A 22,885-nucleotide genomic window follows, 5' to 3' on the forward strand; every position below is an offset into this window, starting at 1 on the left:
TCACTACAGTTTAGTGATGGGGGTGTCTCATAGACACCTGCCATCACTAAGCTACGACTTAGTGGCAGCTATGGGCTGCCATTAATTCCTTATTACCCCGATTGCCACCGCACCAGGGAAATTCAGGATGAGCCCGGGACTGTCACATCTATACCAGCCCTCAACCGTGTGGCTTTACCTTGGCTGGTATCAAAATTGGGTGGGGGGGGGGGGGGGGCAGCATGCAGTTTTTATTTATTTTACCACAAGACATAGACCCACCCACCGGCGGCTGTGATTGGTTGCAGTGAGACAGCTGTCACTGGGCGTGGGGGCTCGTCTGACTGCAACCAATCATAGGCGCCGATGGGTGGGGGAAGCAGTGAATATGAGATGGAATAATGAGTGGCCGGCATTTTCAAAAGCAGTAGAAGCCGCCGAAGCAGTGTGACAGCTTTGCAGCGCCGCGCCGGTGATTGGTGAGTAAGAGAGAGGAGGTGAGAGGTAGAGACAGAAAGACTGAGATCGACAAAGAGAGACCGAGAGAGAGAGAGAGAGAGAGAGAGATTTTCTAATCAGAAAGGAATTTACACATCTGAGCATGCTCAGTTACTAAAAGACGGAACCGTCACCGGAATACGTCATTTGACAGATTCCGCCGCCAATAGGCTTCCATTATAACACACAACAGAAGCCAATGCATCCGTCGCTGTCAGTTATTTTTTGGCCCACAGAAAAAAACGTTACATTCTGCATTGCTTCCACCCGACGGTCAGTCACTCCACGACTGACCTGTCGCACGGCGGATGCAACGCAGGGCCATCAGTCGCAATCCGTCGTTAAAGGGGTTATCCGGCTTAATTTGCTTTTTTTTATTATTTCCTTATTGGGCTACATTGGGGCAGGTAAGTAGATAGAGACCACTTACCTGCCCTGCTGTCAGCCCCTCTCCCCCGGCTCAGAGCGGTCATGTGACCGCTCCTGCCGCGATTTTGCTGCTTCCGGTCATTTCATGTCAATATGGGCAGGGCCATGTTGACATGCAAATGTGGAAACAGCATGTTGCCTCCCTGCTGGGCTGTACAGTGCGAGGAGTCACCGCCCCCTTCCCTGCACCCTCCCACACATTCCCCCGCACCCCGTACTCTGCCCACAACCTCCCCCTGCACTGCAGTGGGGTCCGTGACCTGGGGGAGGGGCCTGGCGGCGGCTGCCGTGGTGTCAGCGCCAGCACCGGGCCCCCTGCTCAGGATCACACATTCAAATATAGCGGCATCACAGATCACCGATGCCGGTATATTTGAAAGCGCTGATGAGAGGGAGCGCAGCGCTGCTTCTCATCACTGCACGCTGTCTGAGCTCTCTTCAGCACAGCGGTGACGTCACTACTGTGCTGATATGGCCAGAGCACAGACAGCGCGCGAACGTGCAGGAGCGGCGGGGACTGAGGAAGGGTGAGTATGTACTCCCTATGGGGTGGGGTGTGGGTGTGTGTATATGCGTGTGTGTGTGTGTATGCGGTGCACAGCCCGATGTGTGTGTGTGTATGTGTGTGTGTATGTGGTGCACAGCCCTATGTGTGTGTGTGTGTGTGTGTGTGTGTATGCGGTGCACAGCCTGGTGTGTGTGTGTGTGTGCGTGTGTGTGTGTGTAGTGCACAGCCTAGTGTGTGGGTGTGAGTGTGCGGTGCGGTACACAGCCTGATGTGTGTGTGTGTGTGTGTGTGTGTGTGTGTGTGTGTGTGTGCGGTGCACAGCCTGATGTGTGTGTATGCGCTGCAGAGCCCCGATGTGGTGTGGGGTGCAGAGCCCGATGTGGTGTGGGGTGCAGAGCCCGATGTGGTGTGGGGTGCAGAGCCCGATGTGGTGTGGGGTGCAGAGCCCGATGTGGTGTGGGGTGCAGAGCCCGATGTGGTGTGGGGTGCAGAGCCCGATGTGGTGTGGGGTGCAGAGCCCGATGTGGTGTGGGGTGCAGAGCCCGATGTGGTGTGGGGTGCAGAGCCCGATGTGGTGTGGGGTGCAGAGCCCGATGTGGTGTGGGGTGCAGAGCCCGATGTGGTGTGGGGTGCAGAGCCCGATGTGGTGTGGGGTGCAGAGCCCGATGTGGGGCTGTTATTTGCAATGCTGTAGTGTAGTGTGCTGCCCTGTAGTGTGCTGCCCTGTAGTGTGCTGCCCTGTAGTGTGCTGCCCTGTAGTGTGCTGCCCTGTAGTGTGCTGCCCTGTAGTGTGCTGCCCTGTAGTGTGCTGCCCTGTAGTGTCCTGCCCTGTAGTGTCCTGCCCTGTAGTGTCCTGCCCTGTAGTGTCCTGCCCTGTAGTGTCCTGCCCTGTAGTGTCCTGCCCTGTAGTGATAACAGGTCAGGTGGTGGGGCAGAATATACTGACAGGGAATGTGTGTGCAGGGGGAAGGCAGAGGGTGGGGCTGGACACTGGGGTGGGGCTGGACACTGAGGCCGGGCGGTGCCAGCTGTGACTGGGAGGTTCAGCACAGGAAGTGGTCAGTTTGCTGGAGCTGAATGTAAACAAGAAGCTGCAGAGAATAAAGGGTGAATTCAAGAGGAACAAAAGTTAGAAATTAAAAAATAACAATGTAGGGGTGATTAATATGACAATACAGCACAGATTAGCTTAAACTCAAAAATTTGTGTTATGTCGGACAACCCCTTTAATAGAAGTCTATGGGGAAAAAACTGAATCATGCAAACTATTTAGCAGGATACCATATTTACTCGAGATGATGGATTGTGCCTGATACAAAAGGACGGAAGTGTGAAAGCAGGGTGGACGTCCTTGTAGATTTTATAAACTTTGGGATTTTGAGATTTCAACTAAAATAGTTAATGAAGAAAGAAAATCTGGCTCCACAAACAGGTTCTTCTTTAATTAAATAAATTAACACACAGGACATTATATGTCAGTTGTAATGGCGTTATAGTAACACCCGGATCTACGCGTTTTGGTTGTGCACTGACTCTTAATCATCATTAACAATAAGTGTATATCCAAAACACATAGATGCAGGCATTACTAAAATGCTGTTACATCTGTCATCTAATGTCCTGTGTAAAAATGTATTTCATTAAAGAAGAACCTGTTCGTGGAGCCGGATTCTCTCTTTCTTCATTAGCTGTTTATTCAGGCTGCAGAAAAGCCTATACCCGGGCTCCGAACAGAAGAGGTCTACAATAATGGTGAGCTGGAGTCTACAATAATGGAACTAAAATCCAGCCATTGTTAATTTTGAAAACGTAAGTGACTGCTTAAGCAGATAAAACAAGATTAAAAAAAATAACTAAAAATTTGCTGAAAGTGTATTTAGTTTGGTAGATTTATGCATCCTGTTTTTCCAAACTACCGATAAGAAATGATCGGTAAAGCATCTGATTCTTTTGAACCCACACAGCATGTGAGGCGCATCATCACTGCCAGTGACCGGTCAGCTTGGTAGTAGTGTCTATTTTTGTAAATTAAAAGGTCTTTATAAGCTGCCGCCAATAGAGCCACCTATAACAAATGACAGAAAGCACTCACTTTGCTCCCCTCTCTTTATCCTATATTTATAAGTGAGAGCAATTGTCAGGAAAGCCAAAGCATCAAATAATTTCTCTCAATAAGAATGGACAGCAAAAACTCTCTAATCTACATAGTCTCCATTTGGATCATATTTTTTTTCACTTTGCGTTTATAGATAAAACTTTAGTAAAGTGTAAGATGTAATAACTGGAATGTGCTGTTTCTATGGAGACCATTTATGAGACTTTTTCACACTGGCCAATTATTGTGATGACCTGTTATGATGATAATTGGCAGGTGTAAAAGCGCCTTTGGGCTCTGCTCGGTATTATGTTTAAGGAACTATGTCAGCACAGAATGACTGTTCAAGCCAAGAACAAGAGCTCAGTGCAGGGGTGTAATGATCATGGTTGCAAAGGATATGACTACGACCAAGCCAGTACTGTAGGGGCGGCCTGTGGATCCCAGGGGTTAGCTCAGCTGGATGTGCGTCCAAGGATACACATACAGCTGAAGTGTATTGTGGCACGGTCACCCGTCAGTTCCCTGCACCGTAATAGAAGCTGCCTACCAATCAGAAGCCGCCAGCTGACATTGGCGTGCCAGACTTTGGCGTAGCATGGCAGTGACCTCATGTGTAGTCATAGTATGAATACCTGTATATGCCTATATGTCAGCTGCTGGCCTCTGCGCCAGCTACAGAAGTAGACACTGCACAACATGGGAGTGAAGGAAGGTGAGAATAATGAAGTATTTCTTCCAGAAAATTATTTCAATTGCACGTTTTGTTATACACTTATTTTCTGTGTGTGTATTAGAACAGCACAAAGAAAAACTGAAAAAAAAGGCAAAAATTGGACATAACACGCAAAACTCCGAATGGGCTGGTCAATATTGTTGGCACCCTCAACTTAATATTTGGTAGCACACGTTTGGAATAAGTAACTGCAATCAATCACTTCCAATAACCATCAACAAGCTTCATACACCGCTCTACTGGAAATTTGCACCACTCTTCTTTTGCAAACTGCTCCAGGTCTCTTATATTTGAATGGTGCCTTCTCCCAACAGCAATTTTAAGATCTCTTCTCAGGTGTTCAATGGGATTTTGATTCGGACTTGGGGCCGGCTACGTCAGAACTCTCCAGTGCTTTGTTTCTAGCTATATCTGGGTGCTTCTTGAAGTATGTTTGGGGTCATTGGACTGCTGGAAGATCCATGACCTAGAACACAAACCCAGCTTTCTGACACTGGGCACTACAATTTGACCCAAAATCCTTACGCAATCTTCAGATTTCATGATGCCTTATACACAATCAATGCACCCAGTGCCAGAGGAAGAAAAACAACCTCAAAATATCTTTGAACCTCCACCTACTTGGCAGTAGGTATTGTGTTCTTTTCTTTGTAGGTTTCATTCTGTTTTGAATAAACAGTAGAATGATGTACTTTAACAAAAAGCTGTATTTTGATCTCATCTGTCCACAAAACTGTTTCCTAGAAGAATTTAGGCTTACTCATGTACATTTTGGCAAACTGTAGTCTAGGCTTTCTATGTGTCTGTATTAGCAGTGGGGTCCTCCTGGGTCTTCTGCCATAGTGTTTTATTTTATTCAATTGTCAACAGATAGTTTATGCCGACACTGGTGCACCCTGAGCCTGCAGGACAACTTGACTTTCTTTTGAATTTAATTGAGGCTGCTTAGCTACTGTTCGGACTATTCTGGGTTGTAACCTTTCAATAATTTTCTCTACCATCTACGTCCAGGGACATTTAACTACAGTGCCAGGAGTTGTAAACTTCTTGATTATGTTGCACACCATGGATAAAGGAATATCAAGATCACAGGAGATGGACTTGTAACCTTGCGATTGTAAATATTTTTCAACAATTTTAGTTGTCAAGTCTTCAGACAGTTCTGTTCTCCTCTTTCTGTTCTCCATGCTTAGTGTGGCACACACAGACAAACAATGCAAAGATTGAGTCAACCTCTCCCCCTTTTATCTGGTTTCAGGTCTGATTTTCATATGGCAAGTTTGAATAAGCATCACATGCTTGAAACAAAGTTATTTACAAACAATTTTGGAAAGGTGCCAACAATTTTTGGAATTGCGTGAATGTCCAATTTGCCTTTTTTTCCCTGTTTTTATTTTTTAGTTGACCAAATACACACCAAAGAAATAAATATGTATAACAAAACATGTGTAATTGAAATAATTTTCTGGAACAATTTCAAGGTTGCCAACACTTTTGTCCACAACTGTATATACCAAGATGGGGGACATGTATAGGAGAATGAAGACATATATACCAAGAAGGGGGACATATATACCAGGATGGAACCCAAGGTGGGGGACATATGTACCAGGAAGGGGCCCAGGATGTGGACATATATAGTAGGATTTGGGACAATATTTCATAATGAAGGGGTGCAAGAGAGCAACACATATGTCCGCATAAGATCTAAAATGCTACGGGGGCTCATACATCTGCCTAACATGCAGGAAAGGGGGGGGGGTGCATCAGACTTTAGTTATGCCACTGCCTCTGTTTACTTGGTGTGGCCAAACATTTAAGTGCACTTTTGCACTTATTTTTCATTTATCTCTAGCCTTCTTTGTCCAAGTTATACTGAATCTTTTCCAATACAACCTGCTCATCTTTTTCTCTGTACCATTCTGTCCACAGATGAGACTGCATGTACAACATAATAGTTTGCCTTAAGGGAAGGAATCACAGATACAAAAGCTAGATAAAGAGCTCAGAGGGACTGGAGAATCATTGTGGATAGGCAAATAGAAGCTATGCAACTGATGGAAGCATGGGCGTTTGATGTAGACTCAGCTCAAGCACAACCATTCTACTGCAGAGCATTAGGAGCAAGCATTTAGCAAATGTCCTCACCATCATCTGAGCACACGAACTTGACTTCCTTTTCTAAATTAAACACTCAGAAAAAAGGGGGACAAAAACATTAAATAAGTAAAGATATAAAAGAATGGCAAGCTTGGGTTGGTTTACTAGCTGTAGGACGGATTGTGGTAAATACTAAGGCTGTCTCAGAGCGTTAATCAATTATGCCATGGCCACTTTCTAAATCAACTATTCTTTTTTTGGCAATCCACATAATCTGTATCTTGGTAAATAGTTTCTTACAACATTCCTCTGACCCATGTTATAAATGAGGAAAATACAAGTGTGATAGCGAAAATAAATATAAAGCTTTGGAGGATCTTCCATCAAAGTTATGAGAGAATAAATGCATTCAGCAGTTTTATAGGAATGCTGTCAGTCGATTCATGGTGTCCAAACTATGGGCAGCATGAATCACCGCTTGGCCTCACAATTACAGCCACACATGTTGTTCTCTGAAGCACTTTGACATTTCAATGAAACACTTAAGAGCTGGGGACGATAGGAAGTGAGAGAAACCGGACTAGTCCAGCGCTGTACCGCTACAGGTGACTGACAGATCTCTCTCATGTGTACACATAGGGAAAGGTCTGTCAATCACCAAGAGAAATTGGCTGGAAATGGTGCAAGACTATTCTCCTTTAACAAACTATCACAACCTTGTTGTTGAAAGGAAAAAGAGTTGAATACATCTATGTAAATCATATGCTATTACACGGCACAGATTATTGTCTGCTATAATTATTTACACATTATTTACTTCATTTTCTAATCATGAAAGTAGAATCCAAAATAGTTTGTAGTTTACTTAAAAAAGAACCTTAAAACATTCCTTAGGTCAGTGTTCTTTTAAAGGTGTATTCCCATCTCCAAGATCATATCCCAATATGAAGTGTAATAATAATAATAATAATAATAATAATAAATAATTGCAAATACCTTCAAATAGAAAAGTAGAATAGTTCTCCTGATCAGTTATCTCACTTACCCCATGTGCAGGGCGTTGCAGTAGCTTAGGTATCCATGATTACAACCACTCATATAGTGAGTTACTTACATAGTTGCTAGTGATTGTAAACTTGGATGCCTAAGCTACTGCAACGCCCTGCACATGGGATAAGTGACATAGCTCCCAGGAGAATTATTTTTTTCATTTCTAATTGGAGGTATCTGCTAATAATAACATTACACCTACTGCATATTAGGATAGGATCTCGAAGATGGGAATACCAGTCTTCAAGGCCCACCAACAGATCCGGTTTTCAGGATTTCCTTAGTATGGCATGGATGATGGAATTATCACCTATACAATACTAAAGAGATCCTAAAAACAGGATCTGTTGGTTGTCATGGAGTTAAGGTACACTGTTCTAGGTGGTTTAACAAAAACAGGATTATGTGACGGATAAAGAGCATCTATTAATAGTAACTTGTTAAGAATTCTCTCAGTAGTCTGCTGGTCCAGTTGTGTGGCACATATGGATCCCCCCATAAGCTCTGTAAATGTTAATGTTCCTGTCATTAGTACATAGACTGTCTGGAGTTCATTACTCATATCCATAGGCCTGTACATACAGTTGCTGCTGCAGCACCTGTGGCTCCGTGGTTAGCACTGTTTTGCATTGCTGGGGTCCTGGGTTCAAATCCCACCAAGGACAACGTCTATAAGGGAAATTAGATTTTAAGTCCAATTGGGGACAGCAATGATGATGTCGGTAAAGCACTGAAAAATGAATGGTGCTATAAAATTGAGTAAAATAAAAAAAATTGGTGCCTTTTATTAAAGTGGTTATCAAGGACTAGGCTCATGAAGACATCATCAATGTCAAACCAGTGAATGTTCGGCACACTTCTCCCTTACCGATCAGCCATTAGCAGGTCCTCCAACGGCAGAATGTACATTGTGTACAGAGCTGGAACGCCAAAGCTCTATACATTACTCCCTTAGCAACAAGTGCTGTACATGCATGGCGCTCATCAGCAGAAGATAAATGGAGAGGGGTCAAAAACATAGCATGCCCCATTTGTGGCAGATAATGGATGTGTCAATCAGCAATGATCTACCTCTAATAGCTGAAAGTGGAGTAGAGCGAAGTTTTTCCCACGGTTATTAATCTGATAAATGCCAGGGTCATTCTCTGACAGCAGCATTTATAGTGCATGTCCCAGGGGAGCACTGTTCTAACCATTCATCAGCGACCCTGTGACATGATTGCAGAGTACTAATGGGTTGTCATGATGACTGGGAGGGTTCTGCTGAAGACTCTTTGCATATCATGATGGTATTCCTGTAACCGCCAGCTTTTGGTCGGCATTCATAGGCGACTGATTTGTGCTATATACAGCAATACTGTAGTATAGCTATACATTATTTAAGCAATCAGATTACCACAGGTTCAATTCCTCTTAGGGGTGTAACAAATACAGTGAGAAGAGAAGGAAAAAAATCTTTAAAAAGTTAGAAAATTGTAGAAATCAAAGCTCTTTTTCCTCTATTTAAAATAAAGATCTTACTTAAAAAAAAAAAACAAAAAACAAAAAAAAAAAACAACCACGTGTGGTATCGCTGCGTCCATAAAAGTCTGATCAAAATATAAAATGAATTAACCTGATCAGTAAACACTGTAAAGAGAAAGAAAAATGAAAAGCCAGAATTGTGTTTTTTTGATTGCCACAACTCAAGAACATGCAATAAGAAGCCATCAAAATGTCGTATCCACCCCAAAATAGGATAAAAACCCAATCATGTTGCCCTGCAGATAACAAGCCCTCGCCCAGCTCCATTAACAGCAAAATGAAACCGTTACCGGTAGGGCTGTGCGGACCCAAATTGAAAAAGTCCAGATCCGAGCGGTTTCAAAATTGCCCGGAATTCCGAGTGTTTGATCCAGCACACAAGAAAATAAAATAAATAAAAAGAAAATACGAATGAAGCAAGAGCTTCATACTTACCCAGGCTCCGGCACGGCTGTACGCTGGTCCCACGCTGTTGTACTGTTGAGGCTCCTGTGGCCTCCCTGGGCTGTTCATTTCATATGCACGGCTTTCACCGCCCTTGGGGCGATCTGGCCTATGCGATTGGTTGCAGTCAGATGCGCCTCCAGTCTGTGTGACCACGTCTACCTGCAGTCATCGCTCATCACGTATCATTCATTCTCTGGAGCTCACAGCGGGCAGTCTTATTCTATGGCTGCTCGCTGTGAGATTCAGATGTGGTAGACCTGGAATCGCCATGGGATCTCGTGCAGAAGATTACGTTGGACCTGCAGGTGTGTTGGGGTTAATTAAGTGGTGAAAGAGGGTGTTTTTTGTATTTTTTTTTTCCCAAATAAAGGACTTTTTCGGTGCCTGTGTTTATTTACTGTCACTTACAGATTAATGATGCGGGTGTCAGATGCTGCCATCATTAATCTAGTGTTTAGTAGCAGCTGTGTACTGTTATTAACCCCTTATTACCCCGATTGCCACCGCATCAGGGCATTGTCACATCCAATGGATGTGGCAATTACGGGCGGATATTTTTAGGCTGGGTCTCTCCAGTCTGAGAATACCAGTCCCCAGCTGGCAGACTTTATCATGGCTGGGTATCAAAATTGGGGGGAACTACACGTCGTTTTTTAAAATTACTTATTTGAATTAAAAAAAAAAAAAAGCCACATGCGGTTCCTCTTCTTTTGATACACAGCCAAGATAAGCGCAGGGCTGGGGCTGCAGCCATGGGCTTCATCTGTGCTGGGTATCAATTGTTTTATTTATTTTTATACCTCAGTTCTGATGGTAGATGCTTGAATGTATGGGCTCCTTCCAGGTATGACATCATTTCAACACGCCCCCTTTCACATGATGTTTCCAGCCAGAAATTCTTTTTCTAACTCCACGTGGGCATGGAGTTGTTTATAATAGAAGTGGCGTTCTGGGAGTGAGACCCCCAGATAGGGGGAGTGCGACCCCCAGATAGGGGGAGTGCAGCCTTCCCTTGAATGATTATGGTGGACAAGAGGAAACATCACCACGCTCACCAACCAAGAAAGTCACCTCCACTAACCTGGAATGAGCCCATACATTCTAGGCTCACGGTAGATGCTAGAGTGTATAAGCTCCGTTACACCGCTTTCCTCACACACTGGCTGTCCTGGCGCCTGTGCTTGGATGCAGTCAGCTGACACGCTGACACTCAGGGTGGGGGCGTGTTTGGCTGCGCGTATGACTGTAAACAGCGACCCAGGAAGTGAATGCGAGGAACGGAACCAGTGTACAGCCATGCCGGAGCCTTGGTAAGTCCACCGCGTGCTTTCATTCTTCTATCCTTTCTACCACCATTTTTAATCTCTGGATTCTGCTCCCCATAGACGTATATGGGGACGGATTCCACACCAGATTTGTTTTAAAAAAAGAGAAGGGACCCACCGGTTCCGTTTTTTTGCGAGTTCGCCCAGCTCTAGTTACGGGTCTTGGAAAACGGTGACATAAGCACATTTTTATGAATTTCATAAATTGTTTCCTTTTCGTTTGTCACGTGTCACCAACAGAAATGTCATTGGCCTATCCATTACATTTCCAGAGAGGTTCTGAAGCAGTTTTAGTCTGTTAAGAGGAAAAATGTAAACTAGCGTCCCAGACGCCTGGGATCTGTAGGCCCTCACAGTGAAATGGTAATTCTCCATATATTAAGTGAATTTGAGAAGCTATAAGAAAGCCATACATGGCTGCTTTCCTCAAGAATCACTGCATAAAATAGGTCATAGGATATAATGCCCTTCCGTTTAGAAACTGAGAATATGGAGATTATTAAAGGACCCCTTCTAAATTAAGACATTGTGTCTAAGGAATCTTCTCATCAGCAAGTGATTAGACATATATCATATAGCTTCTAAATAAATACAACCGAAATAATAATAAAAAAACCCAAAAAACGGTAAAAACTAACACTGTGTATATGCACACTCTGACCCCCAGTAACTAAATAAGATTACTGAATACACTGCGGCCTCTGGTAAGCTACTATTGTCCGATGGTCCACATGTAAAAAAACAGTTTAATATGTCCAGGGTGTCCTTGCCATTGTATCATGAGCACCCTAAGAGGACACAAATATTAATATTAGGATACCTCAGTCATGACGTTCCGAGAACTGCTGGGGTTCATGTGAGTACTGCTGAAAAGAACCCTGTAAATATGAAGGGCAGAGTTTTACGTTGCGTGACTTACCTTCACTCCATCAGGCTTCTTCAGTAAACTTCTCGCTGCTGCAAACAGATGAGAGGTTTATATTAAGGAGAATTCTGATTCTGGATCATTTTTTACAGGGACTGATTAAAATAAGCTATTTTGATATCAAGCCAATGTAAAATAGGGATAGTACAAAATAGCATTAAATACACCGAGAGGCCGGAAAAATGTTTGTTATTCGGAAGAGTAGAGGAATCAAAAAAACACACTAATGATCGATAAAAAAAGAACTGGATATAAGAATATAATGAACATAATTACATATATATCATAAATGACCAATTTATCAATGGCAATCTCATGGAAAAAAAGTGATCTGTACTCAATCGTTCACAATATATATTTTTTCAGTCTACTGTAGGTGTATGAGGGTCTATTTTTTTCGGATAAGTTCTGATTATTAGTTGAATTTTGATTTTTTAATTATTTTTTTCTGGATGAAAGCTTAATGGTGAGAAAAATCTCATTTTCATAAACCATAAATAAAAAAATACTTCTTGCTACTGGAAATCTCTTCCCACCTGTCACACAGGACAGATCACTATAGAGGGCCGTGATTCACAGAGACTGGCATAGACGCCCTTGTAGTGGAAAAATGTGTTGTTTTTTGTGGTTTAATTTTCCACCTGAGGAGTTTTCTATAGGACTATAGCACACCTTACCATAAACTAAGCAACATTGCATTATTTCCTGAGGTTTTAAGTCACTCCATTCATGATTATGGTGACAATCCACTATAAACCGCAGCATATATAGGCAAAGCTGACTGAAACATTTTTGGCTTAAAAATAAAAACACCACGTGGATGACATTAAAAAAAAAAAAAAAAAAAAAAAAAAAATCTCATCCACTTTGCTGGCATAGTATTTCACTGTGTTTTTCTATCCAAAATAAAAGACATAGTGGATAGAAAAACTTTGTCCTCCTCTGTTGGATAATAAAATGTGGGTCAATTATTGGGGTTATGTGTTTCTACTTTCTATTCGTTTAGTGATCAAATGGACTAATCTGGGGATGGGAAGAATGACTTATTTTTATACTCACTTTATATCTACACAGCTATTCATAGTTAGCACTGTTATATCTAACAAGCTTGGTAAAAATCGGTCATGATTACGAGCACCAGAAAGGTTGGGGCAAACGCTTTGCCAGGTTTCACTTGAGCTTCATTTTACTATGACAATCTATTAAGTTAAAAGCCATTCTCAAACCTTAAAGTGGGTTGTCCACCTTTGGTGGCATTTTTTATTACTTAAGTGCATATATTTATGGCTATAAAATATTTTTGTTGCATTGTCTATTCCTGGCTGCTGAATACGATAATTTAAAATCCACCAGTGAGCCCAATGGGAGAGTTTGTCTTTTTCTCATCTGATTTCTGACCACAAGCCACATTAAAGCTGTAAGTGCATGAGAAAAAGCTTATAAAAGACAAATGTAGAAATTTCTTTTACTGAAACCAAATTATAAAACTGATTTTTATCCATAAATACATATATTTAAAAAAAAAAAAAAAAATGTCCCCAGAGGCGGACAACCTTTTTCAGTGGCTTAGAAATGTGTCTCAGAGGTTTGATAAACACGGGAGACACAAGCCAAAACTATTATAGGATTCTCCCATGCCAGCTGCAGCACATTGATGAATCCACCCCAGTATGGTAAAGATACGGCCCAGTGGATAGGTTTCTTGATTTTTTTATGCTAGCCGGTGATCCACGTAAGTTGATTTCAGCCTTTGGTACATTGCTGCACTCTACTATTGTATACGAAATGTCACAGTCAAGTCACATGGACACATGGCATTTGATAAATATGGCCATTTATGCAATATATTCTTTGACTCGGCAGAGTACTGATGAATAATTCAGCAATGCGTCACAACAATATAAAGACAATTCTTCCATAAATGTATTTAATCATAATAAAAACTCCAGAGAGAACAAAAGTAGATTAATTTTGCAGAGCATTGGAAAGTGAAGCAGATGCAGCAGTCGCAGAATATGGAGAACCCACGTTTCAAAGAGGAATCAAGCTCATGCTGTCAAGGATAAATATGTGCCCTATTAATGATTTATTAGGATGGGGAACATGAGAAGAGACCTAAGAAGCATTTATTCCATCCATTACCAGCAGTGTAATATTTATATACCGCCTGGACAGAGGCTTTAACCGTTGTATTGCTTTGCACTAGTGGGGGGATGGGTAGTAAAAGGACTTTAATCCATTAATTTGGATCCTTTAGTCACCCAGGCAGAACCTTAATATAACTCTACTATCGGGGAATATTTTTTATTAATGCTTGTCTACTAAAAAATGGAAAATCACTGTAACATAGAGTATATAGTGAAAACACAGATACAGAAAATACCCGGACTTTAATTCAATATGGTGTTGTGAAATGAAGACTCCGCTTGTATTGGCACAAACACATCAGCCAGGATTTTCACTGCCTCCAACTCTAAAGCTTTAATGGCCTGATATATTATAATTTATTACTTTAAGTGGTTGCCCACTACTAGATTATATTTCACAAATGGGCACTCGTGTTCTTAAAGTTTAAAAAAAAAAAAAGAAAATAAAATAAAATCCAAAACCTATCACCTCTGCAGCTAATGCTTGGTCCAAGCCAGAGGAGAGAGCTACAAAAACTCTCTCTCCTGTCTCAAACACAAGCTTAATACAGCAACCAATCAGTGGCTGCCGATTGACTGCAGCGGTGATATTTATTTGGAGCAGGAAGAAACAATCCCTTGTCTAACTTGAACTAATAGTCATCGCTGCAGTCAATCAATAGCTGCTGATTGCAGTGGTCATGTGGCACGCACCTATAGAGGAGGTGGTAAGACCGGTAGAGGTTATGGGAATGGGACAGTGGTAGATGGGGGTCAGGTAGGAGAGTAATTTTTTTTGTGTTTGTTTTATGATAACTCTAGGCCCACTGGTAAAATAAAATATAGCAATGGACAACCACATTAAGTAGTCTGCAGTTGAATTGCATCTTTCCTCATTACAAAGAGCTTCGTCAATTATAAAGTGAAAAGGGCTCCTAGGGATAATTATCCTGGCCCTCAAGCTCCGTCCATATTAATGCAGAGTTTTCATATATTATATATATATACAGTTAGGTCCAGAAATATTTGGACAGTGACACAATTTTCGCGAGTTGGACTCTGCATGCCACCACATTGGATTTGAAATGAAACCTCTACAACAGAATTCAAGTGCAGATTGTAACGTTTAATTTGAAGGTTTGAACAAAAATATCTGATAGAAATTGTAGGAATTGTACACATTTCTTTACAAACACTCCACATTTTAGGAGGTCAAAAGTAATTGGACAAATAAACCAAACCCAAACAAAATATTTTTATTTTCAATATTTTGTTGCGAATCCTTTGGAGGCAATCACTGCCTTAAGTCTGGAACCCATGGACATCACCAAACGCTGGGTTTCCTCCTTCTTAATGCTTTGCCAGGCCTTTACAGCCGCAGCCTTCAGGTCTTGCTTGTTTGTGGGTCTTTCCGTCTTAAGTCTGGATATGAGCAAGTGAAATGCATGCTCAATTGAGTTAAGATCTGGTGATTGACTTGGCCATTACAGAATGTTCCACTTTTTAGCACTCATGAACTCCTGGGTAGCTTTGGCTGTATGCTTGGGGTCATTGTCCATCTGTACTATGAAGCGCCGTCCGATCAACTTTGCGGCATTTGGCTGAATCTGGGCTGAAAGTATATCCCGATACACTTCAGAATTCATCCGGCTACTCTTGTCTGCTGTTATGTCATCAATAAACACAAGTGACCCAGTGCCATTGAAAGCCATGCATGCCCATGCCATCACGTTGCCTCCACCATGTTTTACAGAGGATGTGGTGTGCCTTGGATCATGTGCCGTTCCCTTTCTCCTCCAAACTTTTTTCTTCCCATCATTCTGGTACAGGTTGATCTTGGTCTCATCTGTCCATAGAATACTTTTCCAGAACTGAGCTGGCTTCATGAGGTGTTTTTCAGCAAATTTAACTCTGGCCTGTCTATTTTTGGAATTGATGAATGGTTTGCATCTAGATATGAACCCTTTGTATTTACTTTCATGGAGTCTTCTCTTTACTGTTGACTTAGAGACAGATACACCTACTTCACTGAGAGTGTTCTGGACTTCAGTTGATGTTGTGAACGGGTTCTTCTTCACCAAAGAAAGTATGCGGCGATCATCCACCACTGTTGTCATCCGTGGACGCCCAGGCCTTTTTGAGTTCCCAAGCTCACCAGTCAATTCCTTTTTTTCTCAGAATGTACCAGACTGTTGATTTTGCTACTCCAAGCATGTCTGCTATCTCTCTGATGGATTTTTTCTTTTTTTTCAGCCTCAGGATGTTCTGCTTCACCTCAATTGAGAGTTCCTTAGACCGCATGTTGTCTGGTCACAGCAACAGCTTCCAAATGCAAAACCACACACCTGTAATTAACCCCAGACCTTTTAACTACTTCATTGATTACAGGTTAACGAGGGAGACGCCTTCAGAGTTAATTGCAGCCCTTAGAGTCCCTTGTCCAATTACTTTTGGTCCCTTGAAAAAGAGGAGGCTATGCATTACAGAGCTATGATTCCTAAACCCTTTCTCCGATTTGGATGTGAAAACTCTCATATTGCAGCTGCACATTCAGCCCATATTATATATATAATTGTATTTCTGAACATGTTTTTGTAAACAGCTAAAATAACAAAACTTGTGTCACTGTCCAAATATTTCTGGCCCTGACTAATTATATATATATATATATATATATATATATATATATATATATATATATATATATATTATATATATATATATATATATATATATTATATATATATCTCTAGTACTATACTGACGCTGGGGTGCAGAATGTAACCATGTAACCATACCTTTTGTTCAGAGATTGGATGTTTTATATCAGAAATGTGTGCAAGTACAGATCCAGCAATGCACTGCTATTTGATTGACAGGTGCAACAGAAATGGAATATGTGGGTCATGTCTTAGTATCCATTTCCATCCTTGTCTGTCTGCCTGTGCCGGAATTAATGTCTATGACGGAGTCAGAAAGAAGAAGGCCAGACAGACAGGGGAGGAAATAGATAGCAAGACCCGACCCACATATTCCCTTCCTGTTGCACCTGTCAATCAAATAGCAGTGCATTGCTGGAACTTTACTTGCACATATTTCTGAAATAAAACATCCAATCTCTGAAAAAAAGTTATGCTGAGATTCAGCATCCTAGCTCCAGTATAGCACCGGCTTTACTTTATATATGAAAATCCTGCTGGTTGGTTCCCTTTAAGAGTTTTGGTTGCAAATTTTGTTTATTTGATTGGAAGAGTACCACTGTATGCATCGCTATGGTGTCCATCATGTTACAGATGCAGCATGGTTTATAACACCAATGTGAACAGAGCCGTGTGCTCAAAGTACTTACTTGGGTCTGATTTTGTAAAATAGCCGAACTGTATAAATACTATAAAAAGAAAAGCATTCTGGCTGAGCGTCAGAAGGGAGTGTAGATGTGCTTAACCCGATGGCAAGATTTGCTGCTTTATTCTTAAAGGTTCAGAAAGTACCTATTGTAAATTGTTTCCATAATAGCGGTTTCAATAAAATATATTAGGTTTGCGGTAATATCACTGTGCCCCTGTGACAGGTTTTATTTTTATCCCTGTCTTTTCTGTGCATTATTAATCAGGTTACAGAGCTGAATAGAAAAGTTGACAGGAGTTTAAAACATTAAAGACATAATAAAAAATAGATATTAGTATTACAGATGAGAGCAGCTAAGCAGTTATTGCGGAAGGATAGACTGGTAGAGTCATTCTTTTCTACAAAGCCCAGATTAAATGTATAGAGGTGAGAGACATCTTCATTTTCTTTTAATCTTACCTCACATGAAACACAATCCACATAAAAAGGAAAATTAGAAAAAGGAAAATTAAAAAAAAAAAACCACAACACAATTATAACCACAGTTGTATGAGCAGCTAATGTAAATGTCATGCAATGCAAACGCATGGATCATATTTAACGGGAAGTCAGGTCTCATTAAAAAAAGTATTGTCTTGAATGAGCAAAAACAAAATATTAATATAAAATATTCTGTACTTGTACGGAGTGTAAGGAGCACGCTTGAGAGAATATGGTTTGTGGTTTGGCAAAGGTTTAATATAAATGAGGCAACATCTTTGAGGACATCTGCTCCTTTCAAATATTTAAGAGGTTATTAAGGTCAAGAAATGCGTTTTGGAATTCAGTGGAAAATTTAACAAACTCCATATCTTAAATACCAAGTAAATGTACACATAAAAGTTAATAAAATATAATTTATTAATTGATGTTTTACCTCTCTCCTCATCTATAATGTTCTCTGTATAATTTACGGAAGGTTTACAATTTAGAAGCGTCATTACTGTGAGACTCTGATATTACCCATTAAATATTTCCAATGTGAACTCGAGCTAGAATTACAATGCATCATATCTATGAAAATGCATAAATATATCAGACTGCTAGAATGAAATGTGGCTTTACACCCTAATGGATTAGTAAAAGCTGGAACAGTCGCATGGAATTGGATGAAACTTCTGAAGAGACAGATTTTCTAAAGGGTGAGTGATTTAGCTGGAAAATAGATGTCACATGCAGGTTCCTTAAAGGGAACCTGTCAGGTCTCCCGTGCCCCCAGAACCACCAGCAGCTGTATCTACCCTATCTAAAGTCTCTACCTAATGGTCCCTTTATTACATTGGACACAAACAGATCTTTAGAAAAAGTCTTTCTAAAGTACGTCTATGATATGCAAATGACCCCCTTGACATAGCTGATTTCTTTTGACTTCCCCATGATGCTACACAAAGAAAGCAGTGTGTATCCGGGGTGCAAATGTGTGTCTCCAATTAACTCAGATGTTGCCAATAAACCTATTAGAAGCTTCCAAAGACATGACATCATCATATGGGCTGTCCCATATGGTTTACAGGCATAGTAGTCTCAGGGGTACTTTGCACGTTGCGACATCGCTACTTGTATCTCGTTGGGGTCAAATCGAAAGTGACACGTATCTGGCGCCGGTAACGACGTCGCAACGTGTAAAGCCTAGAAACACCAATAAACGATCGCAAAAGCGTCAAAAATCGGTGATCTGTGTAGTGTCGGTCATTTCCATAATTTCGCTGCAGCGACAGGTACGATGTTGTTCCTCGTTCCTGCGGCAGCACACATCGCTGTGTATGAAGCCGCAGGAGCGAGGAACATCTCCTTAGCTACATCCCGCCTGCAATGAGGAAGGAAGGAGGTGGGCGGGATGTTTAAGTCCAGCTCATCTCCGCCCCTCCGCTTCTATTGGCCGCCTGCCGTGTGACGTCGCATGACTCACCCCTTAGGAAGGAGGCGGGTCGCCGGCCAGAGCGACGTCGCAGGGCAGGTAAGTGCGTGGGAAGCTGCCATAGCGATAATGTTCGCTACGGCAGCTATCACAAGATATCGCATCTGCGGCGGGGGCGGGGACTATCTCGCTCGGCATCGCTATCATCGGCTATCAATGTCGCAGCGTGCAAAGAACCCCCTAGTGTATGTAAACTTTTAACTTTGCAGAAAGTAATAAAATGGCTGAACACAGGAAAGGTTTATTCTGATTTCATGTTGGATAGTAAGAAAAACATGATTGATATATATATATATAGAGATATATATATATATATAGAGATATATATATATATATAGAGATATATATATATATATAGAGATATATATATATATATATATAGAGATATATATATATATATATATAGAGATATATATATATATATAGAGATATATATATATATATATATAGAGATATATATATATATAGAGATATATATATATATATAGAGAGATATATATATATATATATATATATATATATATATATATATATATATATATATATATATATAGAGAGAGAGAGAGAGAGAGATATAGAGATATATATAGGGAGAGATATAGAGATATATATATATATATATTTATATATATATATTACATAGTTCCTTAGGTTGAAAACAGACCTAGGTCCATCTAGTTCAACCTTCCTCCACCAATTCTACATTTGGTCACTAAGTCATTTATAACCAACAATGTTGTGTGTACTGAGGAAATCATCCAGCCCTTTTTTAAAAGCTGTTATAGTATCTGCCATTACTACCTCTTGTGGTCGGCATTCCACAGTCTGACTGCTGTAACTGTAAAGACCCTTTCCTATTTAGCTGCCGGAATCGCTTTTCTTCTACTCTCAGTGAGTGCCCCCCCGGTCCTTAGTATTGTCTTTGGAAGAAATAAGTCATGTTCCAGTCCTTTATATTGACCACACATGTATTTATACATATGAGATCTCTTTTCATATAAAATAGCACAAAGTAAGATAAACATAAAGTTACTTAGCATAGTCTATAGAAGATTGTCTACACAGTCACGGCCGAAAGTATTGGCACCCTTGAAATTGTTACAGAATTTTCCCAGAATTACACATGCTCTGTTGTACACTTGTTGTTTATTTCCTTTGTGTGTACTGGAGCAACATAAAAAAAGGCAAATTGGACATAATATTTCACAGAAAACCCCAAAATGGGTAGGGCAATATTGTTGGCACCTTTCCAAAATTGTGAGTAAATAACTTTGTTTCAACCATTTGTTGCTCGTTTAAACTTACCTGTGGCAAGTAATAGGTGTGGGCAATATGAATATCAAAGCTGAAACCTCTTGGTTAGTTGATGTTCCTTTTTTCACAGTATGCAACATAGCCCGGAGTTCCACTTGCATATGACTCGTGCGAGTCTTGCATCGCTATCATCCGGCATAGCCTGACGCTCTCTGGAGACGAGCGCCTCAGCTGCATGGAAATACATGCAGCTGACCCGCTCCTGTCAGGTGAGTGTGCAGTTGTGCCAGGTGATAGCGATGCGAGACTCACGCGAGCCATATGCAAGTGGAACTGTACCCATAATCAAGAAGTTTACAACCCATGCCATGGTAGCCAAGTCACCCTGGACGTGGACGGCAGAGAAAATTGATGAAAGGTTACAACGCAAAATAGTCCAGATGGTGGGGAAGCATTCAAACATCAAATTCCAAAGAAATTCAAGCTGTTCTGCAGGTTAAGGGTGCATCAGTGTCAGTGCAAACTGGACCCCACTGCTGACACAGAGACATAAAAAAAAACTAGACTGAAGTTTGACAAAATGTATGTAAGCCAAAATTATTCTGGGAAAGAGTCTTGCAGACAGATGAGACCAAGATAGATTATCCTGGTAAAGCACATCATTCTACTGTTTACCGAAAATGGAATGAGGCCTACAAAGAAAAGAACACAATACCTACAGTCAAATATGGTGGAGGTTCAAAGATATTTTGGGATTGGTTTGCTGCCTCTGGCACTGGGTGCCTTGACTGTGTGTAAGAAATCATTAAATTTGAAAAATACCAATGGATTTTGGACTGCAATGTAGAGCCCAGTGTCCGAAAGCTGGGTTTGCATCCTGGGTCATGGATCTTCTAGCAGGACAGTGACACCAAACATACTTCAAGAATCACCCAGAAATGGATGGAAACAAAATGCTGGAGAGTGACCAGCAATGAGTCCAGATCTAAATCCTACTGAACACCTGAGAAGAGATCTGAAAATGACTGTTGGGAGAAGGCACCCTACAAATATGAGAGATCTGGAACAATTTGTAAAAGAAGAGTGGTCCAAAGTTCCAGTTGAAGGTGTAAGAAGCTTTTAGATAGTTATAAGAAGCAATTGATTTCAGTTATTTCTCACAAAGGGCGTAATACCAAATATTAACATGAAAGTGACAACAATATTGTCCGGCCCATTTTTGGAGGTGTGTGCAAAATTCTGTCTGATTTACCTTTTTTCTCAGTTTTTTTTTGTGTTGTTATAATACACAGAACAGAAATAAACATGTGTATAACAAAATGTGTAATTGCAATAATTTTCTGGGAGAAATACTTAATTTTCCTGAACAATTTCAAGGATGCCAACACTTTTGGCCATGACAGCATCATTGTTAACCAGAAGTGACAACTGAAAAAGTCTGAGATGTTTAGGTAAATTTGCTTTTAAAGCCATGAAGAAATAGATATTTCGATAGAAGTGTAAAAAACAATGTTTCACCCATTAGTAAATCTAGTCTCAAAACATACATATGAGAATACATGTACATTTCACTTGGTGCAGATAGAGTTTTGAGCAATATGTATTAATATATACATCTATGGTTTCATAAGTGAATGCCACCACAAATTGCCCCATTATTAACACGTTTTCAAATTTTTTTTGTTACCTGTTAATGTACACATAATCTAGACAGCTACTTTGCCCACAATTCATCATCAGGAATAAATGTGTGAAGGCACCACACATTTATAGGATTTTAAAGGTAGTAACATGCAGACAGCAAATTCCTACAGTATGTTTGGACAGAAAATGGTCATGCAAAATAATGAAAGGGATTGTCCACTATTCGACAACATCAGCCTAATCGAGTTAGGATCCCATTGAAATAACAAGTGTTATACACAAAACACAATGAAGGCAATGTAGCCAATGAAGGACCACTTGTCAGCTGCAGCTTATCAATATTCTGTTAGGGAGACGTCTACTCTGATGGAATAGTAAAAAATGTAGCTGACGAGCAGCTCATGGGCTGCAACCTGCATATGACACATCAATGTCACCTCACTCTTCAAGGACAGTGCTGCTGACATCACCGGAAGGATTAGTCCCCTTGGACCACCCCTACTCATTCGCCCCTGTAAAAATAAATAAGCCTATTCTCCCCTCAGATGCAGCCACGATTCCAGCGATGTCTGGACGTCTGGCCCACGTAACATTGTTATGGCACACAAGCCATGCAACCAATCAGTGCCGGCTTTCTTCTCCCAATCTTCGAAAATTTGAGCAGGATGTGAGAGCTGCGCTGACTTACTGCTCTAAAGTCCGAAGGTGGGGGAGAAGGAAGCCGGCACTGATTGGTTGCAGGGCTCGCGTGTCATAATGTCACATGGGCCCTGGGAATGGAACTTCAGACATCTCTGGAACAGTGACCGCACCGGAGGTGAGTATAGGCTTATTTATTTTTATGGGGGCAAACAAGGGAAGGGAGTAGGGGTTGTCCAAGCAGTAACAAATAATGCTGGATAGCTTGGGTTCCAGATCAGTAACAGCTGAGGTTGTTAGT

The 22,885-nt window shown here is 41.1% G+C and overlaps 1 protein-coding gene across 13 annotated transcripts in view; it reads right to left on the reverse strand.

Moving 5' to 3' along the window:
- CAMK2D (calcium/calmodulin dependent protein kinase II delta) overlaps positions 1-22,885 on the reverse strand; it is a 288,538-nt gene that overhangs the window by 58,005 nt on the left and 207,648 nt on the right. For 7 of the 13 annotated variants that reach the window (XM_075349956.1, XM_075349939.1, XM_075349921.1 and 4 more), the window contains exon 13: positions 11,611-11,648. In XM_075349956.1, coding sequence (XP_075206071.1) covers positions 11,611-11,648 — 38 coding nt within the window. The remainder of the gene's footprint in view (positions 1-11,610; positions 11,649-22,885) is intronic. The other 6 variants (XM_075349962.1, XM_075349947.1, XM_075349930.1 and 3 more) reach the window with 1 other exon arrangement.

The sequence above is a fragment of the Anomaloglossus baeobatrachus genome, chromosome 1, assembly GCF_048569485.1.
Source record: "Anomaloglossus baeobatrachus isolate aAnoBae1 chromosome 1, aAnoBae1.hap1, whole genome shotgun sequence".
Lineage (NCBI taxonomy): Eukaryota > Metazoa > Chordata > Amphibia > Anura > Aromobatidae > Anomaloglossus > Anomaloglossus baeobatrachus.